The 27,488-nt window shown below is 45.9% G+C and overlaps 1 protein-coding gene across 1 annotated transcript in view; it reads left to right on the top strand.

Moving 5' to 3' along the window:
• The window catches only part of MED24 (mediator complex subunit 24), a 116,693-nt gene that overhangs the window by 30,077 nt on the left and 59,128 nt on the right, over positions 1–27,488 (top strand). Inside the window, exons 5-9 of the mRNA XM_075350140.1 lie at positions 4,111–4,184; positions 6,803–7,026; positions 12,221–12,332; positions 26,918–27,068; positions 27,330–27,443. Coding sequence (XP_075206255.1) covers positions 4,111–4,184; positions 6,803–7,026; positions 12,221–12,332; positions 26,918–27,068; positions 27,330–27,443 — 675 coding nt within the window. The remainder of the gene's footprint in view (positions 1–4,110; positions 4,185–6,802; positions 7,027–12,220; positions 12,333–26,917; positions 27,069–27,329; positions 27,444–27,488) is intronic.

The raw sequence follows: 27,488 nt of genomic DNA, 5'->3' as shown, positions 1-27,488 counted from the left end.
GCACTCGCCAAGATGAAATACAAGGTCCTTTATTTCATAAAATCGAGGATAGGTAGGGTAAGGACGACGGCTGTCATTTCGCGTTGTGGGAGTCGTAGAAGCACTACTCGAAGCGTGAAACGGCAGCCATCGTCCTGCCCTCCACATCCTCTCCCTGCCTATCCTCGATTTTATGAAATAAAGGACTTTTCTCATCCTTCTTATTTGTGAGTTTGCCTTTATGGTTCCTATGATTGGCACCTCCTATTTTTATGTCCTAGCTCTCCTCTTTGGCTAGTGATTTTTCTGCTGCTAATTTAAAAGGGTGGTTCACCCATAATTTTTATTTTCTAGATCGATATTATATTGAAAAACAATGTTTCTCTCCAAATACCTTATGTTGGCAATAGTCTGCATTTGTTTTTCTTTTGGTAAGCTTTATAAGCTTGGTTCCACTTCGTTTTTATGCTTATGATTAAGGACTTATTCATACTTTTTACCGTCCGAAACGCGTCAAGCCATGACGTTTTTTATGGAATCACTGACATTTTAAATGATTGAATAAAGGTTTCAACGTTTTATACCTCCTCAGATATATATTTTTCTATTCTGTTATTGGTGCGGAGTCCCTACCTTCCTCTCCTCCACTTATGTTGGCAATAGTGCCTGTGAGCGGTGCTATTGCAGACCGCTGTTCCCCGCTCCGTGACCTCGGGAATCCGGTGATGTCAAGTTCCTCACACCGCAGCCGGCCGCAAGGTCTGTGAGTGATGGGCTGTGGGCGGTGTTTCATCGCTCGGCACAGACCATCAGCTCCCTGCTCCCTCACAGCAGAGCGCTGCAAGCAGGAGGCGCTGACAACCGGTGAAACACCGCCCACAGCCCAGTGACTCAGGAACACTGGGGCCGGCCGCGGTGATATGAATTGATCAGGAACTTGACATAAGGTATTTGAGAGAAACCTTGTTTCTCAATATAATATCTATCTATCACAACCTGTCTCCTCCTTACATCTGTGACCTAGTCTCCCGGTACCTACCTGCACGCAACCTCAGATCCTCACAAGATCTCCTTCTCTACTCCCCTCTTATCTCCTCTTGCCACAATCGCGTACAAGATTTCTCCCGTGCCCCCCCCCCTACTCTGGAAAGCTCTACCTCAGCATATCAGACTCTCCCCTACAGTGGAAAGCTTCAAGAGGAACCTCAAGACCCATCTCTTCCAACAAGCCTACAACCTACAATAGCCCTCAGTCCAGTAGACCACTGCGCAACCAGCTCTGTCCTCACCTATTGTACCATCACCCATTCCTTGTAGACTGTGAGCCCTCGCTGGCAGGGTCCTCTCTCCTCCTATACCAGTCTGTTTTGTACTGTTAATGATTGTTGTATGTATACCCTCTTTCACTTGTAAAGCGCCATGGAATCAATGGCGCTATAATAATAAAAAATAATAATAAATAATAATCTAGAAAATAAAAAAATATGGGTGAACCACCCCTTTAACTCTCGTTGGAGTCAGTGGTGCTGGACTGGCTGCTCGCTGTGCTTATCCACACCTATACATTCACTCACACATAGACTGACTCATGACAGAGCTGTGGACTCCAGAGCCAAATAATGGGGATATTGGTACTTGAATCCCCATTGATCAACAACACCTATAAAAAGCTTTGCAAAGTGACTATTACACTTTTTTAATATATGATTAAAATGCTCTGCTTTTGGGAAACCACAAGTCCCAGCATGCTCTGACAGAAGCAGCTTATTAACGAGCACCATTTTTTCTATATATTTTTTTGGCCCTTTATATTTAGTGCTAATTTTATGATCTTACAAGTGGGTGTTCCTCCTGGGATTGTCTGGTGACACTGTCCTGTGATTAGGCTGCTCTGTATTGTTACCCTGGAAGCTTTGCCTCCTTGTAAAGACCATAAAAGGTTGCATCAAGTAAAAAGGCCCAAATCTCTGCAACCCTATGGTGGATTTAAAAGCAAAAATCCCCCAAACCCTGAATACTCAGGGTAGCAGTTGGAATAAAATAAGAGCAGTAGCTAAGCACTTCTGACCTAGTGGCAGATCCTGCTTAAAGGGTAGACCTGGTATGTTATCATTAGGGCCACCATTATGTAATCAGCAGTGGTCTCGCAACAGGGTCCCCGATGATTGTTAGAGCGTCACGAGTGCCCAGTACCACGTCTCTCGACAGCTACATCATCTTTTACCAGACGGTCGCTTGCTGACTTTAGTAGAACAATTATGTGCCCTTTGAAGAAAGCAGAGCTGACGGAAATCGTTGATGGACCCCTGTCGTTTTGACATTGACAGCATTTTACAGTGGCAGGATATTGATGTCTATCCTTAGACCATCCCTTTTCAGAACATTTCCACACAATACACATCATATTTGAGTTGTCCAGGTCTTTTACATGTAAATGTGACACCAGGACATGGCCACTATAAGGCTATGTGCCCACGTGAGATTAAACCTGCGGAAAATCTGCGGATTTTCTGGATTTTCCAGATAAATCTCAGGTTTCAGCAGGTACAGACACTCCCCATGTTACCCTATGGGACATGGGGAGTGCTGTGTCCATGCTGCGGATACGTGCGGCTGTGGATGTCCCGCAGCTGCACGTAATTGCATGTCAATTTTTTCTGTGGAAATACCTGTGGAAATCCCGGCCCTCCACTATGGAGATAGAGGCCGGGACTTCCGCAAGTAATCCGCATGAATGTCTACAGGTTTTCCACAGCTAGTTCACTGGAAACCCACAGCTAAACATAGCTGCGGATTCCGGCGAGCAGCTTCGGGAACCCTGCGACCGTACCTGCGGATATATCTGCAGGTACAAACTCCCATGTGCACATAGCCTTACAGTAGAAGAGAGGCCTGGCTCAACTGTGACTGGTGCTCTGAAGTAAATAACCAATTAAGTAAAAAATACATCTTTGGCACTCAAATGAAAATACAAGTCCAGATGCAATTAATCTGATTTTATTGGTCAAAAAAATAGTCATCAGAAAAGACAGCGTCCAGTAGACGTTTCGGCTCTTTCTGACCTTTATCAATAAACTGTCTGAATGACATAAACATAATAGAAAATATTTCCAATGTGGTACCAAATATGTTTTTCTCATCATTTTAACAATATCAAGAACATACTAACACAGAAAGAAAATACATTTGATTATACATAGCAATCAGAAGGAATCTCAGGTTATGACATGAAAAGAAAAAATATAGATATAACCAGAGTCTATACTCTTTAGAACAGAAAGGACCAAGGAAGAAGCGGAAAGAGCCAAAATAAAAGGAAATCCGTAGATAAGGGTGGAGATTACTAGAATGTGATAAGTGAAGAAATGAACGATACGTCACTGTCAGATATTAGTGTTGTCCCATTATCTGACAGTGATATGTCGTTCATTTCTTCACTTATCACATTCTAGTAATCTCCACCCTTATATACGGATTTCCTTTTATTTTGGCGCTTTCCGCTTCTTCCTTGGTCCTTTCTATTCTAAAAAGTATAGTCTCTGGTTATATCTCTATTTCTTTTCATGTCATAACCTGAGATTCCATCTGATTGCTATGTATAACATATGTATATTCAATGTATTTTCTTTCTTTGTTAGTACGTTCTTGATATTATGAAAGTGATGTGAAAAAAATAGTTTTGTTAGCACATTGTAAATATTTTCTATTATGTTTATGTCATTCAGACAGTTTATTGATAACCTGGCCACTATTAGAGGCCAGCAGTGGTTGTCACTCAGATTCCGGAGCTGCAGGTCTGTCCAGATGTGCGGGGACACTCCACTTATCCCATATTACTAAATAGGAATTATGGGCTATCCGGATGTAGGTTTTTCCACCGCCATAGCATTTCTGCAGATGGGCTTACCAGACATCAAAGCAGCCACTCTGTGTAGTATTGCTGCAATGTGGGAGCAGAAGGCTTATTACTGCCAAGTCGCAATATTTGATGTTCATGGTCCATGAATACAGGACAACTGAGATTTGCCTGTGAAAACCAAGGGGCTTTTTTTCCAATAGGGAATACAAACGTGTGATGATTATGGTTTGTTATAATGTGGCAGTGATTAAATCTTTCTGTTTTGTTCTTAGTTTGATGACTTCTCCAGAGATCTCTGCATCCAATCTCTATTGGAGATCATGGACATGTTCTGTGATGATCTGAGGTAATGCTAGTTTGTATTTTACCATAGATTTGGAGTTCAGTTGGCCACACTTATTAGATAGCTGTCAGCCGAACACTCGGCTTGTTCCCCAGCTATTTCTTCCCAATTCCACATGTGCGGCATGTTTGGCTAAGTTGATGTGTTCTGTAATGGGATGATAGAGTAAGCCCTGAGTGGAGATTTGTGGCAGTGGCTTATCTTTCCTGAGTATGAAGGGATCAGGCATGTTGAAATTTAACTGCACGATCCTTCTTAACCCCAACATCTGCCATTGGGGGTGAGTCAGTATATACTCATACACTGAAGATGGTCTGTACGTCTTATCAACATTACAGGGGTTGTCCAATACTCGGACAACCCATTCTCAATCACCATGTTTTCCCCCATTAAAGGGATTCTGTCAGCAGATTTTTGCCATGTAATCTGAAGACAGCATGCTGCAAGGGATAACATTCATATTACAGCCATGCATCTCTTATTTCAAAGTGTGTTTTTTCTTTAGCTGCAATGTTATATATTCAGGATATCTTTGCCTACATCAGGGGTCCCCAACTCCAGTCCTCAAGGGCAACCAATAGAGCATGTTTTCAGGGTCTCCTTAGTATTGCACATGTGATAATTTAATCACCTGCACAAATGATGATTACAACACCCATGCAATGCTAAGGAAATCCTGGAAACATGTACTGTTGGTGGCCCTTGAGGACTGGAGTTGGGGTCCCCCTGACCTACATCATGCTGCTCTCAGATGATATAGCAAAACCCTGCTGACAGATTCCCTTTAAAATAATGCTTATACTTGCCTGCAGGTGTTTACTCTGCTGCAGCTCTTCTTGTCCCCAATGGCCTCTGCTTACTTCTCTTAGCTGTAATGTGCTCTCAGTGCAAGCATGGCCGCTATAGATAATCATTGCTGTACATACTGGCATCTCCTCTAAGGCCATTGATTAGCTGCAGCAGTCACGTGCTTGTCGATGGCATGTTCTCACTTATGGAAGTAATCCGAGAATGGCGGGAACTAACAGGGCAGTGTGGCAATGTTGATTAAAAGGGTCGGTACTTCATTTTTTTTTTTTTTTCAATGAGATTTGTTTTCTTTAAAATTCTTTAAAACACCTTAATTTTGGTGAAAAGTCCTCTTTTTGATGTTGAGCTCGTCAGAAGATGTAATAGTGGCTGTATCTTGGAATAATATTTTTTTTATTTTGCCTCTATTGCAGAGAGATTAACCATCAAGGTATTTATCCCCAATGAGATAATTTAGAATAAGTTATCCGTTTTCACTGGGGGGGTGTTCTTCTTGTCCATCTATATTACTGACCAATCATACCCAGGCAGCAGCACAGTAGAAAAGGAAACCCCCCCCCCCATATTGTGGAACAGGGTCAGCGCTCCTCCGTTCATAGCTTTGTGCTCCACTGTGCTGCCCTTTCCTCCACACTACCTGTCTAAAGGTGTCAGTAATCCCACTTCTGTCTGCTGTGCTCAGGCAACTTGTACCTACTCTGCAGTGAGATCAGGGCTGTTGTTATATTTCACACGGTTCTGCTCTACTCCTGATTCAGATGTATTGAGACCTGAGCACACCAGACATAAGTGTGTGATTACGGACTCCTCTCTGGATATGCAGTATGGGGGTATGGGCAGTATCACAGAGGAGACCATGCTATGAGAAGGGGAGAGCTGAGAGAAGGGTTTGTAATATAACCCTACTACACTCAGTTGTGCTGCTCCTTCCCTCACACTGACTCATGTAGGAGGTTAGACCAGGAGGTCAGAGCCGGAACATTACAGCTCCCGCACAAAACAATCTGCTCTAAGCTATGGTGGAGGCGTGTTCTTTTCTGGAGTGTTGCTGCCTGCTTGTTTGGTCAGCATCATACACGTAGAAAAAGGACATGCCTCCAGTGAAAATTCTCTGATAACTCCCACCTGGACTTAAATGCTTATTCCCATCTCCAAAATCCTACCTTAACCCTAGAACGTGCAAGCAGTTCAATCTACCATAGAAAACAAATGACCTAGCAGGCCTGCGAGGCCCCAAGTATGCGTTCTAGGGTTAATATGTAGTAGGTGTAATAATATTATTAGCAAGTAACCTCCAATTAGAAAAGTATAATAGTTCTCCTGATAGAGCCATGTCACTTACCTCATGTGCAGGGCATTGCAGCTTAGGTATCCATTGTTATGACCACTCATATAGTGAGTTATTTGCTCATGGTCATTTAAATTACATATGATGGCAGTGAAAGCGTCAAGGAGTCTGCACCCTTGTCTCAATAACCCTAGAGATAAGCCGCTGCCACAGATTGTTCTGATAACTACAACACTGAGGAGGAGACAGGTGTGACCCTTTTACAGCCATCATTAGTACTCCAAAGGAGTACATACTGATATCAATGCAGCTAAAGGCGAAGAGACTGAAAAGCCGGGGTTTGGAAACCACTTACATACAATTTTTTTTTTACAAGGATAAAGATAAATCCCCTATGAAGGTAATTTGCAAAGTTTCATAACTTTCCATGCTGGATAAGATTAATAAAAAGAGAGAATAATACATACAAGTTCACTTCCTATATAAGTGCTATGTCTCACAGATGTGATGCCTTCTTTCACAGCTGTCATGGTAAAGCAGAAGAATGTCTAAGCCTATGCCGGGCCTTAATAAATGTTGTAAACTGGCTTTTACGAGGCTCAGCCTTCTACATGGAGAAGCTGAAGGAAGTTTTAGATCCTGTGTCAGAAGAAAGTAACCTGTCAATGTGTCTAAAGAGGCTGGAGGCCATACTCGGCAGTACCAAGAACAGGGCCCTCATCCATATCGCCAAGCTGGAGGAACCGGGTACGTATGCCTGTTTTGATGTTATAGCTTAACATAGTTTTATTCCGGTTTTTTTAAGGTGTAGAGTACTTCTTAGGGTTTATTAATTGTCATAATAGCTAGAATAAGTTTCACATGTAGCAAATCTCTATGGGACTGCTGGAGATCAGAGTGTTGTACTCCGCTGTCACTGGCATGAATTGAGCGGTAGTGCCAAGGCATGTCCACTGCTCTATTTAAGGTGGGGGCACAAATGCCTTATTCTAAAAATTACTGGGGGTCTTGGCAGTAAAACGCCCTCCAATTTTGGAGTTCTCACCTACTATGTAAACCAAATGTACTTTACTCCAACCAAAATACTTCTTTAAGGCCTGGCTTCCCCACAGATTATATGTGATCACTTGGGGTCACAGCAGGAGGACATTTTGCAAACCGTCAAGAGACCATCTCGCAAGTAATACCGCTGTCAATCGCAATAGTGGTATCTTAAGAGGTTAATGGGAGGTTAAAAGCCCCACTTTGGCAGGATTGCCCCCCTTCCTCTGCGATTGTAATTGCCAGTGCTGATCGTTGCCACGGTAGCCTGAGGTCATCTGATGACCCCAGGGTATGGTGGCCAGTTAGATCCTGCTGTAAGCATGGTCTAACAGGCTCTATAAGTGAGAAACTGACAGGTCTCATGTATTCCAGCACTATTGTACTGAAGTACATGAGACGAATGATCAAAGTAAAAAATATTCATGTCCCACAGTGAGACTAAGGGGTACTTTGCACACTACGACATCGCAGCTGCGATGTCGGTGGGGTCAAATCGAAAGTGACGCACATCCGGCGTGCTGTCGATATCGTAGTGTGTAAAGCGTTTTTGATACGTTTAACGAGCGCAAAAGCGTCGCAATCGTATCATCGGTGTACTGTCCGACATTTTCATAATTGCGCGGCAATGACGGTACGATGTTGTTCCCCTGCGGCAGCACACATCGCTATGTGAGAAGCCGCAGGAGCGAGGAACATCTACCTGCGTCACCGCGGCTCACGCCGGCTATGCGGAAGGACGGAGGTGGGCGGGATGTTTACATCCCGCTCATCTCCGCCCCTCCGCTTCTATTGGCCGCCTGCCGTGTGACGTCGCTGTGACGCCACACGACCTGCCCCCTTAGTAAAGAGGCGGGTCGCCGGCCAGAGCGACGTCGCAGGGCAGGTAAGTGCATGTGAAGCTGCCGTAGCGATAATGTTCGCTACGGCAGCTATCACAAGATATTGCTGCTGCGACGGGGGCGGGTACTATCGCGCTCGGCATCGGCTAGCGATGTCGTAGTGTGCAAAGTACCTCTAAGGGTACGGTTCCACTAGTGTTATAGCTTCCGATGCGAGAGCATCGGAAGCAATATGCTAATGACTCTCTATTGTGAGTATCAGCCAAGGGTCATGCGACTGTTATCAGATATTGCGATTGCATCACAGCTGCGGAGAAGAGGGAGGGAGCACTTTCTCCCCATCTCCTCCGCTACCTCTCTCGTGTACATTGCACTGCATTCGGATTACATTCGAGTTCAGTGCAATTTTCACACGCTCCCATAGGCTTGTATGGGGGTGCGTGAGCCAAACTCGCTGCCAAATTCGGCATGCTGCGATTAATTCTGCATGCCACTATGGCATGAGAAATCAATCGCAGATGGACAGTGCCCCATAATTCATCGGCTTGCACTCGTCTGTGCAAAACGCAAGTGGAATCGATCATGACTCTCACTGTTTTGGATGCAGCAGGTCCGCAAGAGACCACAGCTGCTTGTACCCACGATCAGGGTTCAGTGCGCTGCTGTCTCTCGCTTGTGTTCTCCCTATGCATGCAAATCCGCAGCAAACAGTGACATGCTGCGGCTTGGAAAGCCACACCGCAGGTCAGTGTTTGCCGAAAAAACAAGCACAGTGGGCAGGGGATTTCAAGAAATCCCATCCACTGTGCTTCTACTGTACAACGCAGAGTTTTGGACGCAGCTGAAGCCTGCAGCATTCAAAATGCTGCAAACATGAATCATGGGCACGCACCCTAAGTGAAAAAGTAAAAAAAAAGTGAAACTTAAAAAAAATAAATACAATGCACACAAACCCATTTTGCCACTAAACACATAGAATTTGTGTTAAAACAAAAATAACAAAAAAGTGCACATAATTGGTATCATACAGACATTTCGGAGTCTGTCTGGTCAATGTTCTGGTGGTATCCCATCATTTTAGGCATCTTTTCCGCACACAAGTGTGGTCAACTATGCTGCACTGAAAGTAAAGGGGCCAAATAATATTCCACGCCCCAATTTTCAGTTATTTATTTTTTTAAAAAGTTTAAAATAAGCAATAAATTTCGTTCAACTTCACAATTGTGTCCACTTGTTGTTGATTCTTCATCATAACAATAACATTTTAATCTTTATGTTTGAAGCCTGAAATGTGAGAAAAGGTTGAAAAATTCAAGGGGCCCGAAGACTTTCGCAAGGCACTATGTTTAGAAACAAGGTTTCTCTCAAATACCTTGTGTTGCCAATAGTGCGTGTGAATGGCGCTATTGCCGCTCTTCCCCATAGCGTGACCTCTGGGCACCGTGACCTCGGGGATCCAGTTATGTCATTTCAACTTCCTGCTCACCTGACATCACTGTAGCCGGCCCCAGTCTCCATGAGTAATATATTGGATCCCAAGCACTCAAATAGGACACAGAGAATAAATGCAAAAAAAGTGTTATTTTATTGGACTATTTGCAAAAAGGAAAACGCCACCACAATAGAGGAAAAGCCGACGTTTCGGCCTATGTTAGGCCTTTTTCAAGGTATTTGCGAATGATGGAAAGGTGGATGGAACGAATTAGACGTCAAAAGGACTGTACCATGTGGCGTTTGCTTTGCAAGGGTACGTCACGGAGGTCAGGGAGGCCCAGAAGACAGGTGGAGGAAGAGAGAGGATGCCTGGATAACACAAGGAGTGGGGACAGAGCCTCCTGCCTCCATCACAGACCTCTGGGGCCCTGTCCACACTCCTTGTGTTATCCAGGCATCCTCTCTTTTCCTCCACCTGTCTTCTGGGCCTCCCTGGCCTCCGTGACGTACCCTTGCAAAGCAAACGCCACATGGTACAGTCCTTTTGACGTCTAATTCGTCCCATCCACCTTTCCATCATACGCAAAAACCTTGAAAAAGGCCTAACATAGGCCGAAGCGTCGGCTTTTGCTCTATTGTGGTGGCGTTTTCCTTTTTGCAAATAGTCCAATAAAATAACACTTTTTTTGCATTTATTCTCTGTGTCCTATTTGAGTGCTTGGGATCCAATATATTACTTAGCGCTTTTTTTTCCCTTAAGCACCTTCCTCCTTAGGCGGTTGAGCCCAGCTCTACCCATATTTCTAGTCTCCATGAGTAACTGGCCTGTGGGTGGCTTTTTTCCCGCTCATCACAGCCTGGGGATCAGGTGATGGGGGAAGAGCGGACTGCAATAGTGCCGCTTACAAGCACTATTGGCAACACAAGGTATTTGAGAGAAATATTGTTTCTAAACATATCGTTGTGGCCAATAATGAATATGGGTGAACCACCCCTTTAATTTTGAGTTTAAAGGGGTGGTTCACAACTCCGCATTAGTGGCAACATCCATGTAAAACGCATAGGGAAGACTTTTCTCAAATACCTTGTGTAGTACATTCTGCTTCTGAGCGACTCTGTTGTGGTCCGCTCATCCCCAAAAAGTGCCCACCCCCACACTTTCCCGGGCTCCGTGACCTCTAAGATCCGGTGATGTTACGTCCACTTCCAGTTGACCCGACATCACCGAGGCCGGCCCCAGTCTTCTTGAGTGACTGGGCTGTGGGCGGAGTTTCACTGCTCATCACAGCCCAGCATCTAGCGCGCTGTCTCCTTTGCTGCAGAGAGTCGCAAGCAGGAGAAATGCTGGGCTGTGATTAGCCATGAAAGTCCGTCCACAGCCCACTCACTCAGGGAGACTGGGGCCTGCCTCGGTGATGTCAGATCAACTTGAAGTTGACGTGACCTCATCGGATCTCAGAGGTCACGGAGCCCAGGGGTCACTTTATGGGGATGAGTGGACCCCAATAGCACCACTCAGAGTCATAATTTACTTCACTAGGTATTTGAAAAAACCTTCCCTATGAGTTTTAAATGGATTTGGCCACTAATGCTGAGTAATGAACCACCCCTGTAAAGTGGTAGTCCAATATAGGACGCTTCTGATTTAACATGTTTTCCCTTAGTAAAATAATAAAGCCTATACTCACCTCCTGTATCTGTGCCATTCCAGCAGTGCCACGGCTCTGTTTCAGGGCTCACGTGAAGTTGTGATGTGCAATCAGTGCCACCATCTCTCTCACCGCCTTTGTATCAAACGACCATTTAACAGGAAGCACAGCGGCTGTGCTCACTTCCCATTGATTAACTCGTTTGGCTCGAAGATGGGAAGACAGAAGCCGACGCTGTTTGAATGTGAGGCTCGCATGAAGTCACAGCCCCACGTGAGCTACGACACCATGACCCCAGACACCACTAGAAGGGCACCGGTATGGGAGGTGATATACATATATGCGTGTGTACAGTATGTGTGTGTGTATATGTGTGTGTGTGTGTGTGTGTATATATATATAATATATAATATTATGTGTAATTACTTTATTATTTAACTTGGGGGAAACAAGTGAAGTCAGAAGGGGTTGTCCTAGTAGTTGACGACCTCTTTATGGTCAAATTTAGCTAGATCACTAAGGGATTGGGGAGTTTTAAAATAGTTGTAACCTGTATATAAGTATTTATCTTGATAGGCTATTGAAAAACCTTTGATCCAACTCCTGTTCTCCCCACCAGTTGCACAAACAGGGTTCTGCAGATCTACAAGTGAATGGAGCAGAGAAGTGGCTGCTCAGCCTCCACTTTTTTCAGACCCTGTTCTTTGGATCGATGGAGGACCCAGCTATTAATAAGTTATCCCTTATCCTATTGACTTGTATACTTGGTGCAACCACTTTGCATACTAATGTGATCCACTGTACATATGTGCACACTTCTCAAGCCATGTCGTCTTTGTTGAAGCATTGTAGTTGCCGTCCCTCGTCTCTGTATCCGATCACTAATGTCTTCTAGATCATGGTGCTTGCGCTGCACTATACTCTCTAGCTGGCAGATGTGTCAGACCTTGTTATCATGTCTTCTTTTACTTGTAGCCTCCTGGGCATCCGTGGAAGAATCGTTGTTACAACTTGCAGAGTGCGTCAATCTCCTTCCCAGTGCTCAGCTGCGGACCAATGCCGAAGATTGTATCTCACTAATCAGGAGGTATGGCCTTGTCTGCCCGGATTATTGTGCTGGGTGTATAGTTGCTTCATTCTTTATACATTAGTGCTCTTAAACCAGGAGTAGTGACCATCTCATACACCTAATGCCCCAGTCCGTGCTGTTCACGCAGATAACAGCCGACATTTTACATCTGCTCGGCTTATGTCCAAGTAGCTCTTATTGTCTACTGACATTTGTATGAAAAATCTAACAGAATTTATCCTATTCTGTTTTCATATCTCCCATTCTGGGCAGTATTAACTTAATAATCCAGTGATTTCTCATAAGTTCTCTTAATGGATGAGCTTGTCAGTCTCTTGTGGATTTTGCAGTCCTACCCTATCTAAAAGCTGCTTAAAACACCCACACGTTTTTGGCGCTGAATTGATGTATTTCTTTAATCAGTGTGTTCAGTTTGGGGTTTCCTTTTTTTTTTTTTTATTTTATTTTACCATGGATTTTGATTATTTATTATTTTATTTTTTATTTTTTTATTAGAAAATGCAGTGTAATAACATTTCAGCTGCAAAAACATCCCCCAAATACAGCATCAATAACCATAAGAATACTTGTGCTTTGCTGTGATTTGCACACACAACTTGCCAATGAATTGGAGACTTGTTGCTGGCAGATTTGATTATTTTTTAAATGTGAATCTTGGGGCAGAATCAACTCTAAAAGCCATGTTAAGAGCTTCCTTGTGAACATACCCTTAATTTATGAATATTTTTATGAAAATTCACATGAGAACTCCCCCACCTTGTGGTCAGTGTATAGCAGTTTGCACGTCCATGTAGTGAGCTGGGTGCTGGTGGTCACACATGCTCAGTCTCTCCCCTCGCTCCCAGGTCTCCATATAGTGATCCTCTTCTCATGGCAGCCATCACAAGTAGTTCTGTATTTTTCGTTTTATAAGACGCACCGGATTATAAGATGCACACCAAATTCAGAGCAGGAATATGTGAAAAAAAAAGGTCTTCTTAATCCGGTGGTGTCTTACCGGAGGGGCAGTAGCAGCTGGGGCAGCTGTGCTTGGGTATTTATGCTTACCAGAGAAGAAGCAGTAAGAAGTTATCAATATGTCATATCTATCCCAAAATGTTAATATTTATTATTGAATAATAATGTCCACTTACCCTGTGTGTGTGTGTATATACCGTATTTTTCGCTTTATGAGACGCACTTTTCTTCCCCCAAATTTTGGGGGAAAGTAGGGGGTGCGTCTTATAAGCCGAATATACGGGGTGGTGTATATATATATATATATATATATATATATACATATATACATACATATACACTTCAGGGTCCAGGGGAGGTGGGGCAGCAGCTCTGGAGTGCAGGGGAACGCTGAGGGCTGCAGCCTTTGATCTCCTGCTCCCGCTCATATAATATGCACAGCCGCTGTCCATCTCCAATGGTGCTGAAATCACACGCAGTGATGGGCTGGGGGATCGGTGCATATTATATGAGCCTGCGCCCCCCTGTGATTGCACATGCCCCCCCCTGTGTTAGATATGGCCCCCAGGCTGCTGCTCATTCTAAAATAAAAAAGCTTTACTTACCCCCTTCCAGCGTTTCTCCCCGTGTCCCTGCTTCCACTGTGATCAGGCAGGCAGAGATCTCAGTCTGCTGTGCCGATCACATGACCGGCACCAAGAACCAGGAAGTAAGGAACAGAAGCACGGAGGGAGACAGGAGGGAGATAAACGCTGGAGGAGGTAAGTGTTTTATTTTACTATGGGCAGCACTATGGGGGTGATATCTAACACAGGGGGACTTGTGCGATCTAAAGGGGCCATGGGCAGCACTATGGGGGCGATATCTAACACAGGGGGACTTGTGCGATCTATAGGGGCCATGGGCAGCACTATGGGGGCGATATCTAACACAGGAGGACTTGTGTGATCTATAGGGGCCATGGGCAGCACTATGGGGGCGATATCTAACACAGGGGGACTTGTGCGATCTAAAGGGGCCATGGGCAGCACTATGGGGGCGATATCTAACACGGGGACTTGTGCGATCTATATAGGGGCCATGGGCAGCACCATGGGGGCAATATCTAACACAGGGGGACTTGTGCGATCTAAAGGGGCCATGGGCAGCACTATGGGGGCGATATCTAACACAGGGGGACTTGTGCGATCTATATAGGGGCCATGGGCAGCACTATGGGGGCGATATCTAACACAGGGGGACTTGTGTGATTTATATAGGGGCCATGGGCAGCACTATGGGGGCGATATCTAACACAGGGGGACTTGTGCGATCTATAGGGGGCATGGGGGCGTTATCTAACACGGGAACGTGTGCAATCCATAGGGGACCATAGGCAGCACAGGGGAATGTATGCAATCCATAGGGGGCCATAGGCAGCACAGGGGAACGTGTGCAATCGATTGGGGACCATAGGCAGCACAGGGGAATGTATGCAATCCATAGGGGGCCATAGGCAGCACAGGGGAATGTGTGCAATCCATAGGGGGCCATAGGCAGCACAGGGGAACGTGTGCCATCACAAGGGGGCTATATTCAATATAAGGGGGCCATATCCAGATTAAGGGGGTTAATTTTAGGATGGGGGGCTATGAGGGACATATACCCTATATGATTTGTTAGAGGGACACTGGCATTATAAGATGGACCCCATTTAACATTAAAAAAAAAATCTCTTTTCCTTCACCAAATTTGGGGGTGCGTCTTATAATCAGGTGCGTCTTATAAAGCGAAAAGTACGGTATATATATATATATATTATACATTTCTTATTAAAAAATTAAAATTAAATTACCATTTATTAAATTATTATTTATTAAATTAAAAATGTTTTTTCTTTGTCGCTCCATTGGGAGACCCAGACAATTGGGTGTATAGCTTCTGCCTCCGGAGGCCACACAAAGTATTACACTTAAAAGTGTAAACCCCTCCCCTCTGCCTATACACCCCCCCGTGCATCACTGGCTCCTCAGTTTTTATGCTTTGTGTTGAAGGAGGCAGACACATGCACGCAAGCTCCACAATTTAGTCAGCAGCAGCTGCTGACTATATCGGATGGAAGAAAAGAGGGACCATAACAGGGCCCCCGGCATGCTCCCTTCTCACCCCACTCTGGTCGGCGGTGCTGTTAAGGTTGAGGTACCCATTGCGGGTACAAAGGCTGGAGCCACATGCTGTTTTCCTTCCCCATCCCTTAGGGGCTCTGGGTGAAGTGGGATCCTAACCGGTCACCATGCACTGGGACCGGGCTCCCTCCGCAGCCCCTGGGGGAATCTGCTGGACAGGAGCCGGGTATCATCAGGGACAGGGCCCTGCTACTCTGAGGTACTCTGTGTCCCCTTGGGGACGGCGCATAGAGCGCCTGTGTAATGGACGCTACAGCAGCTGCTGGGTGTGTTTGTGCGCCGGGACTACCGCGCTGACCGCGCTTGTTTGCCGGCCGCGCTTATAACTTTAGTCCCCGGCTTTTGCGGCCTAGTACCGCATACTCCCGCCCCCGGGCCTGCCAGTCAGGGGTAAGTGCGGGTCGCTGCACTGGACGTCAGCGCTGAGGGCTGGAGCATACTTAGTATCCTCCTCCCCCCTCACTGAGCACCGTGGGGCATCAGATTCCCGCACTTTCTGAGGCACGCCCACGGCTCCCCCCTCCTCTCAGAACGCTGGCAGCCATTCCTATCAGCACTTCTGACGCTGGAGAACTTCAGAGGGGAGACAACACCGAGCTCCACAGCTCTGGGAGGCCCAGGCAGGGAATCTGGTGGTCACACAACCGCTGAGGGCGGTCGGTAAGCCGCACCTGTTACTAGGTGCTGGCCCCCCTGGGTGCCGAAGTGTATATTTATATGCTTATATTGTATACATTTACTCTGTACGGCCGCACTATTTGCTTTTGGCTATATACCCTCACTGATTGCTCTAAGAGGAGACAACAGCATGTCGTCCGCAAAAAGCAAGGGTGCCAAGGCACAGGCCTGTTTTGCAACCTGTACCTCATGTGCGGCTATGCTACCTGCAGATTCCACCTACCCTCATTGTGTGCAATGCTCGGCCCCTGTGACACTCACTCAGCCGGAGCCTCAGCCACCGGTGGGACCCTCGGCCCAGGTGGAACCACCTGTTGCCACTGTGCAGGTGACAGGGACAGAGTTTGCAGCATTCGCTGACAAACTTTCTGAGTCTATGGATAGATGGTCTGCTAAGATACTAGAAGCTTTGCAGTCCAGACCGGTAACACAGGCCCCGGGCACTGTTGAATCATTGCTCTCAGACCCCCCTCGGTCGGCGCAGCAAAGTGCTCCTGGGGCGACTCATAGGTCCCACGGTGAGGACTCCGACACGGACCGCAGTCCCAGACCGGCTAAGCGGGCTCGCTGGGAACTTCCCTCGACTTCATCACACTGCTCAGGGTCTCAGCATGAGGACTCTCTGGAGGATGAAGCGGAGGTGGCAGATCAGGGCTCTGATCCTGACGCCGCTCTCAACCTTGATACACCTGAAGGGGACGCCATAGTAAACGACCTTATAGCGTTCATCAATCAGGTGTTAGAACTTTCTCCTCCAGCTCCTCCGATTGAGGAGTCAGCTTCTCAGCAGGAGAAATTCCAATTTAGGTTTCCCAAACGTACACGGAGTGCGTTTCTTGATCACTCCAACTTCAGAGATACAGTCCAGAAACACCGAGCTTTTCCGGATAAGCGCTTTACTAAGCGCCTTAATGACACACGTTATCCCTTCCCCCCTGACGTAGTCAAGGGTTGGGCTCAGTGTCCCAAGGTGGATCCTCCAGTTTCTAGACTGGCGGCTAGATCCATAGTTGCGGTGGCAGATGGCTCATCACTCAAGGATGCCACTGACAGGCAGATAGAGCTCCTGATGAAATCCATCTATGAAGCTATAGGCGCGTCCTTTGCTCCGGCATTCGCAGCCGTATGGGCACTCCAAGCTATCTCAGCTTGTCAGTCTGAGATTAATGCAGTCACACGTGCCTCTACTCCGCAGGTTGTGTCCTTAACCTCTCAGGCGTCGGCGTTTGCGTCCTACGCCATGAATGCTGCCCTGGACTCGGCGAGCCGTACGGCGGTAGCATCCGCCAATTCAGTGGCAGTCCGCAGGGCCATGTGGCTACGTGAATGGAAGGCAGACTCTGCTTCCAAAAAGTTCTTAACCGGTTTGCCATTTTCTGGCGACCGCCTGTTTGGCGAGCAATTGGATGAAATCATTAAACAATCCAAGGGAAAGGACTCGTCCTTACCCCAGTCCAAACCAAACAGACCTCAACAACGGAAGGTACAATCGAGGTTTCGGTCCTTTCGGCCCTCAGCCAGGTCTCAATTCTCCTCGTCCAACAGGCCACAGAAGGGTCAGAGGAACTCTGATTCATGGCGGTCTAAGTCACGTCCTAAAAAGACCGCCTGAGGAACCGCTACCAAGGCGGCCTCCTCATGACTTTCGGTCTCCCCAAACCGCATCCTCGGTCGGTGGCAGGCTCTCCCGCTTTTGCGACGCCTGGTTGCCACATGTCCAAGACCGATGGGTGAGAGACATTCTGTCTCACGGTTACAGGATAGAGTTCAGCTCTCGTCCTCCGACTCGTTTCTTCAGAACATCTCCGCCCCCCGAGCGAGCCGATGCTCTTCTTCAGGCGGTGAGCACTCTGAAGGCAGAAGGAGTGGTGATCCCTGTCCCCCTTCAGCAATGGGGCCACGGTTTTTACTCCAACTTGTTTGTGGTGCCAAAAAAGGACGGATCTTTCCGTCCCGTTCTGGACCTCAAACTGCTCAACAGACACGTGAAAACCAGGCGGTTCCGGATGGAATCTCTCCGCTCCGTCATCGCCTCGATGTTCCAAGGAGACTTCCTAGCATCAATCGACATCAGGGATGCTTATCTCCACGTGCCGATTGCACCAGAGCATCAGCGCTTCCTGCGTTTCGCCATCGGGGACGAACACCTTCAGTTCGTGGCACTGCCTTTCGGCCTGGCGACAGCCCCACGGGTCTTCACCAAGGTCATGGCAACAGTGGTAGCAGTCCTACACTCTCAGGGACACTCGGTGATCCCTTACTTAGACGATCTTCTTGTCAAGGCCCCCTCTCGGGTGGCATGCCAACACAGCCTGAACATTGCTCTGGAGACTCTCCAGAGATTCGGGTGGATCATCAATTTCCCAAAGTCAAAATTGACACCGACCCAATCGCTGACATATCTTGGGATGGAGTTTCATACTCTCTCAGCGATAGTGAAACTTCCGCTGGAGAAACAGCGTTCACTACGGACAGGGGTGCAATCTCTCCTTCGAGCCCAGTCGCACCCCTTGAGGCGCCTCATGCACTTCCTAGGGAAGATGGTGGCAGCAATGGAGGCAGTTCCATTTGCGCAGTTTCATCTGCGTCCACTTCAATGGGACATTCTCCGCAAATGGGACAGGAAGTCGACGTCCCTCGACAGGAACGTCTCCCTTTCTCGGGCAGCCAAGGCCTCCCTTCAGTGGTGGCTTCTCCCTACTTCTTTGTCGAAGGGGAAATCATTCCTGCCCCCATCCTGGGCTGTGGTCACGACGGACGCGAGTCTGTCAGGGTGGGGAGCGGTCTTCCTCCACCACAGGGCTCAGGGTACCTGGACTCAGCCAGAGTCCTCCCTTCAGATCAATGTTCTGGAGATAAGGGCAGTGTATCTAGCCCTAAAAGCGTTCCAGCCGTGGCTGGAAGGCAGGCAGATCCGAATTCAGTCGGACAACGCCACGGCAGTGGCATACATCAACCACCAAGGCGGCACACGCAGTCGGCAAGCCTTCCAGGAAGTTCGGCGGATTCTGCTGTGGGTGGTAGCCACAGCCTCCACCATCTCCGCAGTTCACATCCCGGGCGTAGAAAACTGGGAAGCAGACTTTCTCAGTCGCCAGGGCATGGACGCAGGGGAATGGTCTCTTCACCCGGACGTGTTTCAAGAGATCTGTTGCCGCTGGGGGAAGCCGGACGTCGACCTAATGGCGTCCCGGCACAACAACAAGGTCCCGGCATTCATGGCACGGTCTCAAGATCACAGAGCTCTGGCGGCAGACGCCTTAGTTCAGGATTGGTCGCAGTTTCGACTGCCTTATGTCTTTCCTCCTCTGGCACTGCTGCCCAGAGTGTTACGCAAGATCAGGTCTGACTGCCGCCGCGCCATCCTCGTCGCCCCAGACTGGCCGAGGAGGTTGTGGTACCCGGATCTGTGGCATCTCACGGTGGGTCAACCGTGGGCACTACCAGACCGACCAGACTTGCTGTCTCAAGGGCCATTTTTCCATCTGAATTCTGCGGCCCTCAACCTGACTGTGTGGCCATTGAGTCCTGGATCCTAGCGTCTTCAGGGTTATCTCAAGAGGTCATTGCCACTATGAGACAGGCCAGGAAACCAACGTCCGCCAAGATCTACCACAGGACGTGGAGGATCTTCTTATCCTGGTGCTCTGATCAGGGTTTTACTCCCTGGCCATTTGCCTTGCCCACTTTTCTATCCTTCCTTCAATCCGGAATGGAAAAGGGTTTGTCTCTCGGCTCTCTTAAGGGACAAGTCTCTGCGCTCTCTGTGTTTTTTCAAAAGCATCTAGCCAGACTTCCGCAGGTACGCACGTTCCTGCAGGGGGTTTGCCACATAGTCCCTCCTTACAAGCGTCCGCTAGAACCCTGGGATCTGAACAGGGTGCTATCGGCCCTTCAGAAACCACCTTTCGAGCCAATGAGGGATATTTCTCTTTCACGCCTTTCGCAGAAGGTGGTCTTCCTAGTGGCAGTCACATCACTTCGGAGAGTGTCTGAGCTAGCTGCACTGTCATGCAAAGCCCCCTTCCTGGTGTTTCACCAGGACAAGGTGGTCCTGCGTCCGGTTCCGGAATTTCTCCCTAAGGTGGTATCCCCTTTTCATCTCAATCAGGATATCTCCTTACCTTCTTTTTGCCCTCATCCAGTTCACCAATGTGAAAAGGATTTGCACTTGTTAGATCTTGTGAGAGCACTCAGACTCTACATTTCTCGTACGGCGCCCCTGCGCCGCTCGGACGCGCTCTTTGTCCTTGTCGCTGGCCAGCGTAAAGGGTCGCAGGCTTCCAAGTCAACCTTGGCTCGGTGGATCAAGGAACCAATTCTTGAAGCCTACCGTTCTTCTGGGCTTCCGGTTCCTTCAGGACTGAAAGCCCATTCTACCAGAGCCGTGGGTGCGTCCTGGGCATTGCGGCACCAGGCTACGGCTCAGCAGGTGTGTCAGGCGGCTACCTGGTCGAGTCTGCACACTTTCACGAAACACTATCAGGTGCATACCTACGCTTCGGCAGATGCCAGCCTAGGTAGGCGAGTCCTTCAGGCGGCGGTTGCCCACCTGTAGGAAGGGGCCGTTTTACGGCTCTTTTACCGAGGTATTCTTTTACCCACCCAGGGACTGCTTTTGGACGTCCCAATTGTCTGGGTCTCCCAATGGAGCGACAAAGAAGAAGGGAATTTTGTTTACTTACCGTAAATTCCTTTTCTTTAGCTCCAATTGGGAGACCCAGCACCCGCCCCTGTTCCCTTCGGGCTGTTGTTCTTTTGTGTACACATGTTGTTCATGTTGAATTGTTCTTGGTTCATGGTTTTCAGTTCTCCGAACATCCTTCGGATTGAATTTACCTTAGACCAATTTATAAGTTTCCTCCTTCCTGCTTTTGCACCAAAACTGAGGAGCCCGTGATGCACGGGGGGGTGTATAGGCAGAGGGGAGGGGTTTACACTTTTAAGTGTAATACTTTGTGTGGCCTCCGGAGGCAGAAGCTATACACCCAATTGTCTGGGTCTCCCAATTGGAGCTAGAAGAAAAGGAATTTACGGTAAGTAAACAAAATTCCCTTCTTTTGTTACAAGTTTATGATTTTAGATGTTTTTTAATCACCAAAACAATAAATAGAAACTTGACAAGTTTGGTATCGGAACAATCTAACTGATGAGGAAAACTGCCAGGTCACTTATACCACTGTGTACACCGTAAAAATGGTAAAAAATAATTCCTAAAAAACAAAAGCCCGCATACGTCAGATACGTGGACTGAAAAATAAAGTTATGGAACTTGGAAGACAGGAAGGAAAAGATAAAAACGAATCAGGCATAACACATATTTTATCACCTTTAGGATAGGTCAGCAGTGTCTGATCAGTGGGGGTGGGACACCGGGCAATTCTTCTGATCAGTTGTTTCCGGTGCGGCTGTCGCAGGTTGGAACTACTCCGTTTTGGAACTGCATACCTCATTGATGATATAGTGGCAGTGTACTGCACACCTGTACCCTAATGATTTGAATACGGGTTGGCTATGCAGTACCCACTGGTGACCGCTATACAGCTGATGGAGTGCTGTGCAGCTCCGAAACTGAGTAGTCTCGGCTGGTGGCATCCACAGGTGTGTCGCACCCAAATCCATTTTAGACATTGTTGGCCTATCCTAAGGATAAGTTATCAATGTTAAAGTTGCAGACAACCCCTTTAATGAATTACAATTTGACATCCAACTTCAGTTTAGCTTTAGTAGGTCATCTCCAGTCCCAGAACGTTTGGTTTGATGCAATTCCTAGGCTTGTGAAATGTATGCGGAGGCACAGTCTGACTTGTTTGTGTGCTCGATGTGACACTGTGCATGTGTTCCGTGCTGGCTGCGCACATGTGTTTACATGGAACTGTATATTTGTATGGAGGAAGTCTGCTGATCTGTATACATTTTATAGGATGCTCTGAAATATTAAATGCATTTAGTGGCTACCCCCTCATCCATATGTCATTGAGCTCCCATTTATTTATATATATATATATATATATATATATATATATATATATATATATATATATATATATATAGATCATTCCGTGTCAAGTGGACCAGTGGTCCCCACTCGACCTTCTCCGATTTTGCTGAAAATTTATAAGGATGTACATGTATGTTTGAAAAGAGGTTCTGTAAATTTTTAGGGCCAGATCTCAAATATATTGGGCACTGTTGACCTTTCACTGGAGGCCCCCCCCAAGCCTGCGGCTTCAGCTAAGAGGATTTTGCAAACCTTGGCACATAGCCATTAGAGTTCTATACTGGCTATGATGCTGAAATTTGGCATACTAGCTCAACTTTTGCTGCTAAACGCGATAAAATTATTACCGGCTATGACAAAACAATATTTCGGCCGCAATTTTGTGTCAAAGTAGCTTGCAAAACGCCTCGCATAAAATTTATGCCAAACTTTGCCCATATATAACTCAAGACCAAAAACCAATAGGAACTGGTGCTTTACCCTGTACAACAAACATCTTCATGACTTTGCATTGCTGCAATATCACGGTCAAAGCTATGTATTTGTGGAAATATTCACACCCACATATGATGAAAAACTTAAAAAAAACGAATTTTACCTATTTTTAGGTCAAATTTCCCAAAAAGGGTACCCCTAAAATATATTAATTCTGTTATCATTTGAAAGAGAACATTTTTCTCTACAAGGACCATTGGGGTTTTTTTTGGAGTCTCTCCATTTAAGAAAAGAAAAATGCCACTGAACATGGTGTTATGTATGCACGTAATGCATTGATTTTGTGTTTGATTTTCAGATTCTTATCACATGTTACAGAGTTGTATTGTTGCTAGCAATGTCTATTATAATCAAAAACCTATAAACCTATTGACTATTGTTACATTTTAATGCATATATTATTTATTTTTTAGTGATGGAGAATGAAATTGATGACAAAAAGATCGCATTTCAAGGCTGTCAAATGACCCTTCATCTTTCATTGCCCATGTAGATGGATCTGTCAGATCAGAAATGCCTTTTGTGCCAATTGCAAACCTCCAGCCAGGGCAATACATTGCCTGCATTTACGATAGGAACTGGTGGATTGGAAATATTTCTGAAATTTCAGTCGACGACCATGATGCATTAATACATTTTATGCATCCTCATGGACCAGCTAGCTTCTTTCACTGGCCTGTGAGAAATGATACATGCTGGATTCCCGAGCAGTCGATCATTGCAATAATTCCAGCACCAGCTGCAACAGCAATGGGCCGACAATACAGCTTCTCTGAACCGATTATTTTGCAAATTCAGGAACAATTCCAGACCACTTACTTAGACTGAACATTATGGCTTGGGAACCAACAAAAGATACCCAATATTAGGCTTGGGATCCTAGGCAAAGACACCCACCCTCAGTCTTTGGAACCTGCGATAAAGAGACCACCCGCGACTTGCCCTGCACGGCTATCGGCCATGGCTCCTAGGCGATGGGGCTGCCAATTCTCGAAAGACAGCATTATTACAATTCTTAATAGGATTATAATACCAATTCTTAGGGAATTGGTTGTGGTATAACCACCATGGACCAACGCAAGGGTTTGAATAGTGCAGTTAGCATTCATTGCGTATTAATAAATAACACCATGTTCAGTGGCATTTTTCTTTTCTTAAATGGAGAGACTCCAAAAAAAACCCCAATGATCCTTGTAGAGAAAAATGTGCTCTTTCAAATGATAACAGAATTAATATATTTTAGGGGTACCCTTTTTGGGAAATTTGACCTAAAAATAGGTAAAATTCGTTTTTTTTTAAGTTTTTCATCATATGTGGGTGTGAATATTTCCACAAATACATATGCTTTGACCGTGATATTGCAGCAATGCAAAGTCATGAAGATGTTTGTTGTACAGGGTAAAGCACCAGTTCCTATTGGTTTTTGGTCTTGAGTTATATATGGGCAAAGTTTGGCATAAATTTTATGCGAGGCGTTTTGCAAGCTACTTTGACACAAAATTGTGGCCGAAATATTGTTTTGTCATAGCCGGTAATAATTTTATCGCGTTTAGCAGCAAAGGTTGAGCTAGTATGCCAAATTTCAGCATCATAGCCAGTATAGAACTCTAATGGCTATGTGCCAAAGTTTGCAAAATCCTCTTAGCTGAAGCCGCAGGCTTGGTGGGGGCCTCCAGTGAAAGGTCAACAGTGCCCAATATATTTGAGATCTGGCCCTAAAAATTTACAGAACCTCTTTTCAAACATACATGTACATCCTTATAAATTTTCAGCAAAATCGGAGAATGTCGAGTGGGGACGATTTTTAAAACTGGTCCACTTGACACGGAATGACCCATATATATTTGTGGAAGCCTGAAGAAATGTTGACCTTGGGGGTTACATTTCATGGACTCCTCTGCTCAGAGCACATCATGGCCCAAATTCAATAAGCACTGGCTTATACAGTCATATGAAAAAGTTTGGGCATCCCTATTAATGTTAACCTTTTTTCTTTATAATAATTTGGGTTTTTGCAACAGCTATTTCAGTTTCATATATCTAATAACTGATGAACTCAGTAATATTTCTGGATTGTAATGAGGTTTATTGTACTAACAGAAAATGTACAATCCGCATTTAAACAAAATTTGACCGGTGCAAAAGTATGGGCACCTCAACATACAAGTGACATTAATATTTTGTAGATCCTCCTTTTGCAAAAATAACAGCCTCTAGTCTCTTCCTGTAGCTTTTAATGAGTTCCTGGATCCTAGATGAAGGTATATTTGACCATTCCTGTTTACCAAACAATTCCAGTTCAGTTAAGTTTGATGGTCGCCCAGCATGGACAGCACGCTTCAAATCATCCCACAGATGTTCAATGATATTCAGGTCTGGGGACTGGGATGGCCATTCCAGAACATTGTAATTGTTCCTCTGCATGAATGCCTGAGTAGATTTGGAGCGGTATTTTGGATCATTATCCATCCCCTGCGTAACTTCAACTTCGTCACTGATTCTTGCACATTGTCAAGAATCTGCTGATACTGAGTTGAATCCATGCGACCCTCAACTTTAACAAGATTCCCGGTGCCGGCATTGGCCACACAGACCCAAAGGATGATGGAACCTCCACCAAATTTTAGTGTGGGTAGCAAGTGCTTTTCTTGGAATGCCGTGTTTTTTTGCCTCCATGCATAACGCCTTTTTGTATCACCAAACAACTCAATCTTTGTTTCATCAGTCCACAGGACCTTCTTCCAAAATGTAACTGGCTTGTCCAAATGTGCTTTTGCATACCTCAGGCGACTCTGTTTGTGGCGTGCTTGCAGAAACGGCTTCTTTCGCATCACTCTCCCATACACCTTCTCCTTGTGCAACGTTCGCTGTATTGTTGACCGATGCACATTGACACCATCTGCAGCAAGATGATGCTGCAGGTCTTTGGAGGTGGTCTGTGGATTGTCCTTGACTGTTCTCACCATTCTTCTTCTCTGCCTTTCTGATATTTTTCTTGGCTTGCCACTTCTGGGCTTAACAAGAACTGTACCTGTGTTCTTCCATTTCCTTACTATGTTCCTCACAGTGGAAACTGACAGTTTAAATCTCTGAGACAACTTTTTGTATCCTTCCCCTGAACAACTATGTTGAATAATCTTTGTTGTCAGGTCATTTGAGAGTTGTTTTGAGGAGCCCATGATGCAACTCTTCATAGGAGATTCAAATAGGAGAACAACTTGCAAGTGGCCACCTTAAAAACCTTTTCTCATGATTGGATACACCTGCCTATGAAGTTCAAAGCTCAATGAGGTTACAAAACCAATTTAGTGCTTTAGTAAGTCAGTAAAAAGTAGTTAGGAGTGTTCAAATCAAGAAATTGATAAGGGTGCCCATACTTTTGCACCGGTCAAATTTTGTTTAAATGCGGAGTGCACATTTTCTGTTAGTACAATAAACCTAATTTCAATCCAGAAATATTACTCAGTCCATCAGTTATTAGATATATGAAACTGAAATAGCTGTTGCAAAAACCCAAATTGTTATAAAGAAAAAAGGTTAACATTAATAGGGGTGCCCAAACTTTTTCATGTGACTGTATCTACATATCTGCATTACTCTGAATATTGGTACACCCGGCAGATCCAGTGTCTATCGCCACTTAAGAGGTCGACCATCGCCCTATACTTGTACTGTGTGAGGTGCTGCAGACATAGCGTCTGTATGCCATGTATTCATACATGCCCATGGGTCCATAGTGTGCATGTGTCCTAAGTAAAAAGACAGGTGCATGATACTTGGCAAGTGGCACATGGGTGCCACGTGATCAGGGCCTCTCCTCTTCTGATGCAAAAGTGAGTAGCACTCGATAATCCCTTTTAATTTTCATCCTGATCCACCTCATAATAAAAATGATCTCCTTTTAAGAACGACCTGTCCGCTCCCCTGAAGTAGGGTTTTTAGTAAAAATGGAGGTGTCCCTACAGCGATCACTGGACAATACCAGTATGCATGCCACCCATGTCTGATACCTGTCAGTTTGTTCTTGCATTTTCAGGAGGAACTGCAGGCCCAATTCTCAGATAAAATGTTGCACGTTTGGTGTATTAAAGGGAATACAATTACTAAAATAGCTGTCAGGACACATGACCTTTTTTATTATATTCAATTTTTATGCCTTTCATTTAGCTTTTATCCATAGAAAGTTTCTTTTAACCTTGTGAACCCTTGTGGATTCTCTGTGCATAGGGTTTTCTAGATGACCGTGCCAGTCATACACGTTAAGGCTGCATATTTCTTTCCTCCAGCATCCCTTCTATGCTGTGCGCACATTCTGACCAGCTGCATCGGACGGGATTCCCAACAGTCCACGCCGTGGTTATGTTAGAAGGGGCAATGAACCTGACGGGAGAGGCACAGCCACTCGTGGAACAGCTGAACACGGTGAAGAGGATGCAGGTAAGAGTGGGCACAGAGCTGCCCTCCTGGCCACTAACCATTTCCGTCCACTGGCCTCATGGTAGAGGAAACAAACGGACAAAAACTCCAGGACAGAGCTCTCCATCATGCGGCTCACCTGCTGTTGTAAAACTACCACCCATTTCATCCAGAGACTTGAGACTCCTGTCGCAGGTCACTAATACATTTCATTCCAGGGCACTGTTTGTTAGCAGCTAGTGGGTATAATGTCTGGTCATTGACCTGTCTCTCCCTCCACAGCGGATCCCATCTCACCTCTTTCTCCTTGAAGTCTGGAAAGCTTGTATTGTGGGGTTAATAGAATCTCCTGCAGGGACTGATGAGCTCAAATGGACTGCGTTCACCTTCCTTAAGGTGGGTTCTGGTAAAATGCTAAAGGGGTTTACCTCCCCTGTTATG

The sequence above is a fragment of the Anomaloglossus baeobatrachus genome, chromosome 5 (assembly GCF_048569485.1).
Source record: "Anomaloglossus baeobatrachus isolate aAnoBae1 chromosome 5, aAnoBae1.hap1, whole genome shotgun sequence".
In the NCBI taxonomy this organism is placed as follows: Eukaryota; Metazoa; Chordata; class Amphibia; order Anura; family Aromobatidae; genus Anomaloglossus; species Anomaloglossus baeobatrachus.
This window is presented reverse-complemented; position numbering and strand designations above follow the sequence as displayed.